Raw genomic sequence first — 13,797 nt, forward strand, 5'->3', positions numbered from 1 at the left:
AGTCCCTCGGTTTCCACACCCACCCCGAGACACTGATCGTATTTCCATCTTTCTTCTAACACAAGCTTAGTTTAGTTTGCGTTTCAGATCCTCTCCCTGCGTGCTGTGTATAAGATGGCAATTGGTTGACCCATGATTAAGTTACAGCCAAAGCCGATGGGCGTTAAGATGCTGTAACTGTATATGTCTGTGCTTGTGTTTCAAACTTGCTGCAACTGAATTTAAAAATCTTAACATAAAACCTCAGTGGAAGAGTTTAAGTTGATAAAAGAACTTTGAGCTTATCTTGCAGATTTTTTTTTTAATTTATTTTTTTTAAATTTTGAACTTCTGAAATTCAAAATTACTTTTTTTTTTTAAATAATAAAGTAAACACGGGAGAGGGTTAAGCTGACAAATTTTCTCATGCAAGTGGCATAGGCTTTGAGGCCTCAGAGAACTATGATGGTTCAGTTGGCAAGTGGTGACTAGCTCAAGAACTATACCTCTGGGCAGAAGACTGCGTACTTCTTAAAAGCGTATAAAAATAATCTGAACTGTTAACATACGTAGAATTAATTCAACTGTTCTTCTTGTTAAAGTTGACTGAAAATATTGGGAAGTACAAATTATAGAAAAAGTAATGAAGTTTTCTTTCTTGTTTTTTCCTCCAGATTTAAAAAGTGTTTTACAAACTCGAAGTGCTAACTATTTTAAAGATGGAGTTTCCTTTTTGTATTTTATTTTAAATCTGTTGTTACAGTTCTTTTAAACATAGGTATCTAAGGACCTGGACACTTCGCTGTAAGGATTGAGCTTTTTAATTTTCTTTTAACATCTGATGCGAAATTATTGACTCCAGGAGTTGTCATCCATAGCAACTTTTCCTAAACTTGTTCATTTCTTAGTATTTTCAGAACTAACCTTACCATGCAATTATTGTGACACATGATAATTTTACGTAAGGGTTGAAGCGCCGTATTTCGGTTGCAGTATATTTTTTACATTCCAAACAGTTGTATTTTCCAAAGTTAGTATTTGGGGAAATTTGTGATGCTTATTGTGGTTGCGTCATAGTAAATCTTGTAACTTAATGTTCACATCCTTTATTTAAAAGAGTACAGTTATTGTAGAGAAAACAAACTGTTATGCTGTACATCTCTGTTGGGCTTCAAAAAGTCTTCGAAACTTTTCTTTTAGCAAAGAATATTGTGTTAAAAAATTATGTCTTCATTGGTATGATTTGAATGAAAACAGCTAGCTTTTTATGTGTTTTATTTGTGTATTTTTTTAAATATGAAAAAAAAAAAAAGAAACTAGCATCCCTAACAGAGGGGAAAAAGTGTAGAACAGCTCCCTTCTAATGAACTGATATTTAAACATGCTTAAGCTGTGTGTTATTTGCCTTCAAAAGTTAATTACTCTGGCTTAATTATTTCAAACGTATTGCAGGATAGTGCTTATTTTTCTAATAAATTGATACCTTTTTTTTCTTGTCAACATCTTAAGTTAGATTTGCAATGTAGAAACCAAATACTTGGATTTCTCTGGGCAAGTATATTTGCTGTATGTTTCTGTATTTATTTTTTTAATAATTCTGCCTGCAGAGGCTGACATTTTGCATTGCGACTGTTTTTTCCCTTTATTGTAGAGAGAATTGCTAGAGCAGCAGAACTCCGTGTGTTTGCCTTAATCTCTACTACTGAATCAGTGCGTACTTTATCATTATTTGGCTCTGGAAATCTCTTCTACTTTCAGACGATGTAAGAGTAAATAATGTGCCTTTATATTTAGTTTTACATCATGTATTTATCTATCGTTGCCCTCGTATTTCCTTTTTTTGTTACTGTAGCATTTAAGTGTTACTGACAGCTGCGTCCAGGGTATTTTGATGTTTCCTTAACATTCATACCAAATCCAATTTCTACTGTCTTTTTATTCTTGCAGTCAACGATTCTCTGATTTAGGTTCCCTCTCGATTCATGAAAAGGCCCTATACAAATGCTGCTTATATTTTCTGCAAAAAATGATGTCTCCGAGCAATCCGCTTACGGTTACTGCTTGTTTTGGCCTTTTTGCGTGTGAAACCTGGTACCCTGTTCCTCTTGGAACAGGGCTTTGGCATCCCTCTCCTAGCATCCCTTCTGCTGGAGCTGCACGGTGGTGCTTGTTGTCACAAATACAGATTTGGTTGGTTTTAACGTGCGAAATTCGGTGGATAACGACAACGTGTCCCTCCCTCCCCTATTTCTTGACGTTGTCCTAATTTAAAATTTGTTGCAGTAGTTGAACAGCTATAATTTTTACAGGACTTCTTGCGTTCGAATTCATTGCTATTTGTCGATGACCTCTCTGTTGACATCGTTAATTGTGCTTATTGAAGTCTTTACTGATTATGCCTAAAACATTTGGATGGATGCAGTGAATTGTCAAAAAAATAATGCTCATTAATTGAGGACAATTACTTGATATTAAGTTGTCAAGATCTGTCAGGAGAGCCGGAGACTTAATGTATCTCTTCTATTACTATTTGATACGATTTAATGGTTTGCTTTCCGAATATACGTAAAATAGGTCAGTCTGTCTCGCTTCGCCCAGACTGGTGTGAGGTTAGCTTTAAGGAGCCGGTTCTGAACGTTTCAGACCCAGAGTTGTCTGCCGAGTGTCCCTCCACTGTAAGGGTGCGTGCTGCACCCGAGACATCTTCCGTAGGAGAAGGTTAGGATTTTCCTGCCCAGCCTGTCCCTTTATCCCCATGCGCTTTTAAACACAGTAGTCAAGAGTTATCTTATTGAGTGTGTTATATAAGCCTTTATATTTTCTGACTTCTATACCGACTGTGCTCTTCAGGCTGTATTACGGCACTTTTTAGATCCTCAGAGTTCCAGGCTTACGCTTTGCCAGAGTGTGACGCTTGGGTCTATATGTACAAACCTTTGCTATCCTGCCCGAGTTTTTAAGAACATTTTAATTAAGTGCAGCAGGAGGGCATAGAAGTTGAATTTTTTGGTAACAGTTTATTTAAAAAAAAAAAAAAAGGGAAAAACACACACACCGCAACCCCCCCCCCCAAACCCCAGCTTCCACAGTTCATCAATAAATTAATCTTTGATCTGTTCCTCTAGCCATCGTTGCTTTTATAAGCACTGAGGTATCCCAAAGGATTGGAATTGTTACTGTTTGTCATTTTATTCATATCATTGTCACACTTAGGAGGTTGTGCCTGCGATCAGGAGCTGATTGTTCAGTGCGTTGCGCGCACAGGCTGCCGAAGCTGGCTAGCTGGTAACGAACACCATCAATGGCAGGAGAAACCGCGCTCAAGGTCCCAGTTCAGTCCTTAATAGTAATCGCTGCTGGAACAACCAGGACATAGAAGTAATTTTGTGACTCGAGCCGCCAGCCTGGTGGGAAGATGCCCAGGTTGTGGTCGTCGCTCCCACCACAGCTCACGTGTTTTATGCAGGAGCTGTTGATGCTTTTCACATGAAGCAATCCTCACAGCAGGGAGACAGTGTCTTCCTGGACCAACGTGAACGCCCAGGATCACTGCCACGTGCCCTTACGCACCCGCTGCTCCCATCTGCACCCACTGCTCTCACCTCGCTCGTCCAGAGGGTCTCTCTGTCCTGTTTAACGAGCCACCCATAGAGCACCTCCACAGTGGGCAGGCTGAAGCCAGAGTGATCTTCAGGAAAGTAAAGTTGCGGTTTCATGAGACGGGAGTTTCTTGGCAGCAGCAGAGGCCGCTGGCCACCCTCGCCGTCGCACTGTGCCGCCCCGTCTCCCTTGTGCTGGCACAGCCGTCTGTGTAGAATTCAGTTTTCCCACTTTGAGGGTGACTCTGCTGATCTAGAATTTCTGTTTAGATGAAACCCTCTAAAAGGAGTAGCACCCAATGCTTGATTGGAAGGAGCAGAGCTGGAAGCGCGCTTTCCGCAGAGCCTGGTAACTGCCTGCTGGTTAAACGCGGCTGCGAATCTTCCTGTCGCCCCTTGGCTGATGTAGGAAGGAGAAGCTTCTGGATTGTGGTCGGCTTGAACAGGGGACGGGAGGACTCCCCGCGGAAGAGAAGGGTGAAAGGAGGAGTGCTGAGGCAATTCGTGGAGTCGAGCACCAGCTAAAAGGAGGCTGTCAGGACCACGCTACCGTATTCAGGCACCAAAGAGGAGGGGTTTTATAGGGTGTTTTTTCTCGATCCCTATTCTGACTCTCGTCCAATAGACTCCAATGTCAAACTGATATCAGAGGAACTGAGGTTTAGTGGCTTGGAAAGATAACCTAATTACACTGACGGTATTATGAGAGAGAACAGGTACCATAATATGTAGGAGTTACATTACAAAAACAAGATAACTTCTTCATTCTTGCTGTAGTATTTTGATGCCTAATATTCTTTTGTAGATTAAACTTTTTATATTCTCTAAATGCTGGTTATTCAACTCAAAACTTACTGTGCGGACTACTGTTTTTATGGGGTGGAAGGGCAGTTAAGAATTTCCCCTTTCAGTTGTTAGGAGTGTTCTCAAACTTAATGCAGATAATTAGGATTGCAGAGAGAGCACAACCCGAGTTGCTTGTGTGACATTTGAAGTTTGAGTCCCTGTGAAGGATTGGTTATTATAATGCACTCGGATATCAGATCGGAGCTAGTTAAAATAATAGCAAAAGAGCCTCATCTCCAAGAACGTTTTACAGTTTATTTCTCTTTCAATGTTGAAAAATTATTTTTAGCTGATACTATAAAATTGAATCTGTGCTCCTTTTCTGCCTCTTGACAAAAGCTTAGTATTCTTAGCAGCCATAGAAATTATGCTGCAGAAAGTGAGGGTAAATGCACTAGAAGTCTGTTGGAATTACGGGATTACGGTAGGGAGCAGCTGGCTAATTCTGTTATCTCCAAATTATGTATTTTATCGCCCGAGTTACCCGTGCGTGTTTTATACTGCCTGACACTACACAGTTTAACATACCTGAAGGCCTTCAGCTATTTCCAGGATAAATAACTTATGCACCCCCCCAACACTCTCATATGTATTATATAAAACAAGTACTATATGACTTACTGTTAACCACGATGCAGCAGAAGTAGTACTATAAATGGTGGTGTTTGGAGCGAGTATTATAAAAGTGTGCTACGTAAAAAACCAGCTTAAGTAAAACGGCGTTTGACACAAGTAGTAGTATTTTATCTCCAGAAGTGTCATTAGGGCTCGGCGGTGCACAAGTTCAGACCTACAGCCTGCTGCTCTACCCGACAGTCAAAGAGGGGGAGCCAACAGATGGTACGCCTGCACCTACGTGTTCGGGGTATCCAGGTTAATGAGTAATCGGTCTGAGAGAGAGATTAGCCCTGCTGGGAAAATGATGACTGCTGGTCATTAGTTATTGGAAGTTCCTGTAGCATCGTTACTGCGGTGGGAGCGCGTGGTGGCAGGAGTGCTGGCACTCTCTCGGGGTGGCTGCCACGTGTCGAACTGTGTACCTGGTGCGCTAGGTATCATTAAAGCAGTTAACAGGTAGGATTTAAGGCAACGCTAGAAGTTCAGCTTGGCCTTATTTTGATTAATGTTGTAACGTGGTTTATTGCCTGATAATTATAGGTCACGGCGTGAATATTTCCCGTTCTCCCCAATGAATCGGCAGCTTGGTTTTTCTAATGGAACTGCCCGTGGTGGTCCCATCAAAGAAGTGGTTGGATGCAGCGACCTAATTCAATATTACAAACAGTTTGAATGTAAAATCTTAATGGATCTAAATAAAGGAGGTGGTTTTTAACGATCACATCAGATGATGTATTTTTTCTGCTTCTGTAAAGCAAATACACAACTATACTAATCTTCATACTAAAAGCAACTGTTCTGCTTTCCTTTTTTGCAGATCACCAGAAACTGGAAAGAGAAGCTAGAATCTGTCGCCTCTTGAAGCATCCCAATATTGGTAGGAACATTTAATTGTTTTATGCAGTAGATATCAGTGTAGAAAATTGATGGAAAATACACAATAACAAACACAAATAGCAGCTCAGAGAAGCCAAGTAGAAACGTCTCCAGGCAAGGCTATTTCTTTATAATGTGGTGCTCCTTCCTAATTCTACTATGGGATGTAATATCCCAGTAGATCACCTAAAGCAACATGTACTGTTCTCATCATCTTTGAGCTATTGCTCTGCCGCCAATGAGCTATCTACGCCAGGTGTTTGGGGGTTTTTTGAGCAGTGTGTAGGAGGAGTTATTTCCAGTAATGCTCATGACTTTTTGAGACCTGCAGAAGAATTTCATCTAACAGCGTGTTGCAGAATGAGACAGACCAATGTCGATAGAGTTAGTGTTGTTTTTATAGAGATGCTCGTTTCATCCTGTTTTATTTTGTGTTTGAGATTCCATTCTTCTGTAGAAAAGATAGCTAGATGCAGAAAGCTCTGCTCCTTTTATTTCCAGAACTGTATGTTTTCTGCTCAAGCATTCATGGAAAGCAAAATAGATATTTGGGGGGGTGGGGTGTGTCGTGTTTCCTTGCTTTAGAAACAGTAGAAACAGGTAAGTACCTTGACCTTTAAGGAGTTGTATCTGGGTTTTTCAGACACTGAATTATATGCCAAGGGTATGTCTCACAGGAATATTTGCTGTACCTGAGACTTCTGCAAAAGGGTGGGATTTTCCTGTCCATCTTGTTCCTCTATCCCCATGTACATTCTTAAAAGTTGTCGTCGGAAAAACTAATAATCTCACTGAATGTTTTAAACAAACACATATGCTTGCTACTCCAAAAGCACTTGGCAGTCTGCTTGCTTTTCCTTCTGGTTAGCTTTTCTCCTTTTCATTTTTAACAAATACTGGTCTTCGTGACATTTTTAGACTAATATAATTGTTTCATGCCTGGGAAAGAATCAGCTCCTTCCTTTTAATAATAATCATAAATTGAAAACAAATGTACCACAGTTCAAGATGAAACGTCGAATCTCTGAAAAAGCTCTCTTATGCAGTCTCAAAAGCTTAGAGGTTTCACATGCAAATTTGGTTAAAGAGGAAGGGTGGTGTTATCTGCGTTATTTTATCCCAGCCAAAATTTTTGCGTTGCAAAGTGGTGCAAGACAAGGGAATGTACAACTCGTTGCGGGGAGGAGGCGCAGCTCTTCTGCGGTTACAGAAAGCACTGGTTGCACATACGGTGCTAGTCTGACTCTAGAGTCGTTTACCTGTGCCTTGCTGTAACTAGAGTATATTTGTGAGTTTGAACAAGCCAGGGAAGATGAATAAAAAAGAATAATAAACTGATGAAGCGGAAGAGCTGAGGTGTACAGAAGGACTCAGTTGAAGCAAATGTCTAAATTGATTTCATGCGGTCGCCTGTCTTCAGTTTGTTGAGTAGCTTGGACCAATATTAGGATGTAGTCCAGATCCTCTGCGGCAGGCCAGCTATTCCACATACAGTGTTTATATTTGTGAACGTATGACTTGAAATGCAAACAGGCGATGACAGCCTTGGTGACAGGCCGGTAGGGTTCTTTAAGTCAGCACAAATTCCATGCGTTGCTACCTGAACCAAGGTGCACAATTCAGTCAAAGGGCTATAGACAAATTTTTCTACTCCTGTTTCAGAAAAGATGCCATGTTCTAGATCTGTCTGAGAGAAGATTTTCATGACTCGGAATTAACATGCCAGGGTTTGGCAGCAGGCGCTATATTCTGTCGTCGTTCAGTTTCTACTGTCGGCTGTTCTGCCAGCCCTGCCTGTGTATCTACCCGAAAAAAACTCTTCCAATTAGTGTGGTTACAATAGTTCCTTGTTTGCCTAATTGCTCGAGTGAAGGCCACTTTTTATCTGGTTTCTCTCTCGGGGGAAGATCGTAAGTGTGGTCTGAAAACAAGGGACCGTTTTTGTAAACTTAGAAAGGTGACTCTTTTCAGAAGTAATAACTTCAGGCCTCTGAGGTCCTATCACGTAAGGTACTGAGCTGAAGAGGTTCACGTCTGCGTGCTGAGCTGGCCGTCCGGTCTCCCCCTCGGCCAGGTGCCCGCCCTCTCCTTCGCCCCGGGGCTGCCCACCGGAGGCTGCTGGGCTGCAGCCCGGCCCGGGCAGTGGTTTGCTCTCACCCCTTCTCCTGCCGTCGTGCCCTCAGCCAGCTAAATGTTACCCTAAAATCATTCCAGGTGCGTGCTGCCCGTACCCGACTGAATCTCTTATATTTTGGGTCACTATCACATCCCTTTTTTAAAAAAGTCATTATACTACACCACACTAGAAAGCACTAATAGCGAAAAAGGAAGCCTACCACAGTAAGGTAACTCAGCTGTAACAGCAGGGATTATAGTGTGCTTTATATGTCTCAAAATGGTGAAGACTAACCCTTGCAAACAAGTTTTACTTGCACTAGGTGTATGACAGAGAGTGTGCGTGTTTAAAGATATTAGCAAGTCCATGAATATAAAATTCATGCTTTTCGTCTATATGTTCTCCTGAATTTACTGCCACAGATTAATTTCTAATAGCCCAGAAAATAAAAGATTTTTTGAAAAGGAACTTGTCACGTTAACAGTAAGTATGTATAATTTAAGAAAAAAAAAAAAGAAAAATAACTTTTCAAATGCCATCTCTACAGGAAAGCAGACATCTAGTTCAATTGACTGGGCAGTTTCTCAAAGATGATCTCGATGGTTTTCTTTATTTTCCTCCAACGTAGGTTTTTTCAGTTACTTGGCTTTTTGAATTACACAGTCGTTGCAGGGCGGCAGATTTCTGAAGTTAGAATTCAGTAATCCTTTCTCTTTTCTTTCAGGCTTATTCTTCTTTATTCTTCCTGGTTAGCTTGATTAAATCTCCCTTCTAAGAGTGGCTGTAGTCACTGTAAAGGTGTCAGTTTCAGGTTAACTTTATTTCTAAAATAATACATATATAGTAGGACTCCTTTTTAGAGTGTTGTATGGTCTCTTCGGTTAATTATCTTTCAAGGCTTAAGACTGCACCAGCTACTTTAGGGTGAAAACCCCTTTTTAGTTACCTTTTTCATACTTTCCCTCCAGTCAGAGTAAAGCAGCGCAGCTGTGCTGAATCCCATTTTTAGATTTCAGCCTGTGAGTAAACACATGGTAGTTTTCATATGAGCAAGGTTTTTTTTCTTTAGAGAAACAGTTTAAAAAAAAATCCTAAACCACTGGAAATATTTTCTAATTACCTTTCCAGAGGAAACAGAGAATTATCAAAAACTTTTCCAGATCACTGGTTTTGTATTTCCAAGGTAGGTGTCCAATTAGTACCTAACTAGAACAAGATTTAGTATTTAGTTATTTCATCAGGATGAGAAAGAATTCAGGACTAAACTTCTTAACCATCAACGTACCTATTTTTAGCTTCCCAACAATACCATTTTTATATCCATTTCCTATCTGATTTGATGGTGGTTTTATTTAATGAGTGCCATTATGCCGTTAGGAAATCTTAGGATGACATTTAAAAAAGGCTTTCCATTTTAGTCTGTATTCATATGCACTAAACTTCAGAAGTTCCTCTGGTATTGGCAGAGGAGTCTTAAAACTGGACATGAGTGTTTTAATTTTTTAAAAAAAATGTAGAATTTTAACAAAAGATTTGGAAAAGCACAGCATACGGGGAAAAAATAGAAGACTACATCAGAATGCTTTCTTTCAAAAGGATAAAACTCTGAAATTTGGGAATTAAGGAGCCACACGTGAAAGTATTTTCATTTCAGTTCTTGATTTGAATCTCCCCAAGTAGTCACTGGAAAATGTTAAACACAAAAAAACTGAGAGGAAACAAAGATATGTTCTGCTGCCTTCTTGGAAGTATTTACGACATCAGACCATTATTTCGGGAAGCAACATACCTACCAAATGTTCACAAATAAAGTATTTAAGTATGTGGTGAGGGAGCTTAATTCTTGTTAGGCATTTCTACTGAAAGAATGATTTTGAACTAGGGTAATACCAAGTTCTGAATTCATGTATGAAAATTTACATCGCTGGTGATTATTCTCACTAGACAACAAGTGTCGGGAAGGGAAGCTAACTAAATGAAAATCCAGCTATCTGGCACTTCCAAATCCTTACAAATTGAAGAAATCCTTGATAATTCATTTTGATATACGGATGTTGTGTTGCTTGATACGGATACATATATTTATGCATAGCTAAGCCTATAGGAGCATACGGTCATTTGAAAAACACTTTTTAGAGGCAGCAATTATTTTTTTTTTCCTTAGAAAAAGATCTTGCCAAGTGCACTTGATACCCTTTTAATGAAGTCATGAATCTAGCTAGTAGCGTCAACTGCTTTCTGTAAGGCATTTGTTCTACCGCTGTATTATGTGCTAGTTTTATTATTATGGAAAATCAGCATATTCTTTATGAGGGCTCTTAGGAAAACAGATAACCACAATAAAAATGTAAGACGGTAGTTCTCGTATGGTGGGATTATCTGTGGCGGAGTTCTAAAGAAGTGTCATTCGATATTTTTATCGACAGACTTAAAGAAAAAAATGGAAGTGGTATCAGTTTGATATGGGACTAAGGAGCCTTAGAGCCAATAGATGTGAGCTCACTTGTCTAAGAACAAAGAATGTATGTCCCTCTTGAAAGAGGAGTGCCTGCATCTTGCAAAAGAGTGACTCTGAAAAGCCTGTGATGACAGGGAATAACTACTTAAACGCAAATCTCATTGGGATGCTGTAACGCCCAGGGGAAATGCTGCTCCCGGATGCATGGAAGTTACAAACGGGAGGAGGACGACAATAGAAGTCACTTCTAGAGTCCTGTGCTGAGCTTCGACGTCCACATGTCAGTCAGGGTGATCTAGGTAAAGGGGGTGATTTGAGGAGGTCTACCGGGATAACCAGAAAATGTAATTTATCAAGAAAAAGGCAAAAAGAAACATGACCGTAGTGATGAAGTTAAACATAGGAGTTAGTTTTTTGGCAATGAAAGCGTGAGAATAACTTCGGGGCATGATGTTCTCCGACTTGTGAAGTGTGGTGCTTTTTTTTTAAGCTTTATACTAAGAACTGTCTATTGCTGAAGATGTATATACTCCTGGTATTCAGAACTATGTACAGGCCATTATTTTTGGAAAGCTGAATATTGCTGAAGAAAAGACTGAAAGGTAATGATTGTGTTTCTGCAGCCTTAGGAAGCTGGACAATCCTTACTGGTTATGCGTATATCCGACACAGAAGCGTCATGGAAATCTTCCTTGAAGATGTTTTCACTTCATGCATAAGTATAGCTCCAGGCTATCTCTGAAAGCTGAATCTCTCTGTGCAGACACTGCTTTGCATACAGTAATTCAGTTAGTTTTTCAGCATCTCTTTATTCATTTTTTTTTATTTGAAGAAATTCACGATGTCTTCTTCCCTATCCAGCTATGTAGTCATGGTGCCTAGTGAACAGTGTAGGAAAAATGCCTAAAAGGAAAGTGGATTAGAAATAGTATCTCCTGTTCTCCTTTTTCAAATCTCCATTTCCCACTTCAGTAACGTATATATGAAGGTTTGTTTAAAAAATACAGGATTTCCTCATCCTTTTCACCTGCAGTTATTCCTTAGCAATACTCATTGCTTATATTGTGATTTCTGCCTCTTCTCCCCTCAGTTCTTTGCATCAAAGTAATTGTAGTAGAAAGCGAGGCCCGCTGAATTTTGTGTGAGAATTAAAATGCTGCAAAAATCCATTAGCTGAACTTCCAGGCCTTGAGAGAAACCTTCGTGGGGGCTCGGAGCCCTTTCTTCCTGATCAGTCTCAGGCAATACTGGTATTTTCTCCTTTTCCAGCATTTCTTGAGTAATCTGGCCTGCTGCTTCTGTTACATTGTGGTAGGAAATCTCTAGGCAAACATAGCTGAAGTTCCTTTAGTAACAGACTAGCGCCGACAGTTTGTGCTGGGCTGCAGGAGTCTGTCCATTAGTCTGATTTTCAGCATTGCTGTATTTCTCAGGTTCTTACCATGACGAGATGACTGTAACGACATCAGTGCGTATAGGTTTTGGTTTTTACTTATTACAGCTTGCTAACGTAATAGCGTTTAAAATGGAAGATGTAAATGTAGGTTAAGCCTTCCTGTTTGGAGAACCTAGTGCTTTTTCGTTGTAAGATCCTACATCGAGTTACATTAACAGTTTACCTCCTCTACTGAACAAATACCCACAAAGGATTTGTCATCTTGTGTAACTATTACTTCTACAGCTGTTACGTGTACTAATGCTTCCAATTTTTTAATATAGAAATTTGGAAAGAAAATCTGTAAGGAAAATAATCATCTCTTCACCAAGAAGTCCACTGTCCTTGTCCCGTTTTCTGGCCTTTATCTTCTTTTGGTAAACTTTGATTTCTCGGTCCTCTCTTAACTTTAGGTAAAGTTGTATTTTAGCACTCTGATTTCTAGTCTAGCAATCCACGTATTTTTGATGGCGTAACACTGTTGCACCAGCTTATTACTACTTCTGATGTTGATTTAGAGCCCGCTTTGGTAATTTTGGTTTATGAGGTCCCAACAGATGATAAAAACTGCATTAGCCTGATGATGCAAGTCCTGACCCAGTCTGGAAAACTGCTGATTCAAACCTGGTAAAAATGCGGGTTTTTTTCCAGGTTGGATTTGCTCTCGCAGGGTTTGTGCTGAGTTTGGGTAGTATTTTTCTAAATCAGAGTTACACTGTCTCTCTCTCTAGCTACTGGAAGGGCTTCTGCTGTCTTTACATTCCCTCTTGTCAAAAGCTGTACGCAGCAAAATGGCACGTGCGGTGTAGTAGGATCACGTAAATAACCAGAATCTCCTGGTTTTCACCTGGCAGTGCTAATGTCTGGCTTCATTACAGCACACCGTTCCCTGCCTGCTGCCACCCCCTCCCTTTGCTTTGCAGACGGTGTATAAGATGTGGCAAGCAGACAGGATCCATTAGCCAACTGCATCAGGCTCAAGTCTGACTCTGATGAATCTTCATCCCTTCCCGAAAGGCCACAGCAGATTTTACTGACGTGTGGCAGCCCTTCAGGTGATAACTCCTTCTGGCAACAGGACAGGTTGTCCCTGAATGGCTTTGTAAGTCAGGATATTTAAAGGTAAGTAGGACTGCCAAGCAGAAACAGTGCCGTGTCAGCTCTAATAGGCCTGAGCCCGTTGTGTGCAGATCTGCTTGCGCAGCCTCGGTCGGGCTGGAGCTGTGGCATTGCCGACTAGCATGGGTTGCCGTCCTTCGGAGGGCAGAAAAGCCTTTCTTCTATGAAGAACTATAGCTGGACCAGCATATGGGAATACGGAGCGGCGCCTTTCCAAGGAAGGGTGGCTGTGCAGCAGGTCAAGAGGCAGGCTAGATGCAGGACAGTCTGGGACACCAGGAAAAAAGACAAATCGCTAAACTGATTTCATAAATGTCTTGGAGTCTGTTTGCAGTCTGCTCCGCTCTCCATACTTGGAGCTGGGGGCTTCTCGTAAATTGCTCAGGAAACTGATAGCACCCAACCTTGGCGCTGCTCCTCGTCAAACTCTTCACGCTCGTGTTCAGCTTATTCAGGAGCGTACCCTTACGCCTGAAGGAAAGGAGGAAAAGCCTGCATTTTGGGCTTTCCTTCTCTCTCCCCACAGTAACACAAAGCACGAGCATAGAAGTTGCTAAATCCTTCGTGTGTGTGGAAAAATAAGAAACTTCATATTGTCTTGTCCTTTTTGGACAGAGGGTAATTAAAGATACGTGGGTTTTCTGTCCCCTCTATGCAAGACAGTGTGTCCAGTGTGTGTCCTTTATGTTTTATATTCACCAAGTGAATGGGACTTCACGTAAATTCACAAGAATCTGAAGAGAAACACTAT

General features: G+C 40.7%; 1 protein-coding gene across 13 annotated transcripts in view; it reads left to right on the top strand.

Annotated features, from left to right (window-relative positions):
• CAMK2D (calcium/calmodulin dependent protein kinase II delta) overlaps window positions 1-13,797 on the top strand; it is a 172,801-nt gene that overhangs the window by 67,788 nt on the left and 91,216 nt on the right. For all 13 annotated transcript variants that reach the window (XM_076337321.1, XM_076337325.1, XM_076337326.1 and 10 more), the window contains exon 4: window positions 5,860-5,919. In XM_076337321.1, coding sequence (XP_076193436.1) covers window positions 5,860-5,919 — 60 coding nt within the window. The remainder of the gene's footprint in view (window positions 1-5,859; window positions 5,920-13,797) is intronic.

This window comes from Aptenodytes patagonicus, chromosome 4 (genome assembly GCF_965638725.1).
Source record: "Aptenodytes patagonicus chromosome 4, bAptPat1.pri.cur, whole genome shotgun sequence".
Lineage (NCBI taxonomy): Eukaryota > Metazoa > Chordata > Aves > Sphenisciformes > Spheniscidae > Aptenodytes > Aptenodytes patagonicus.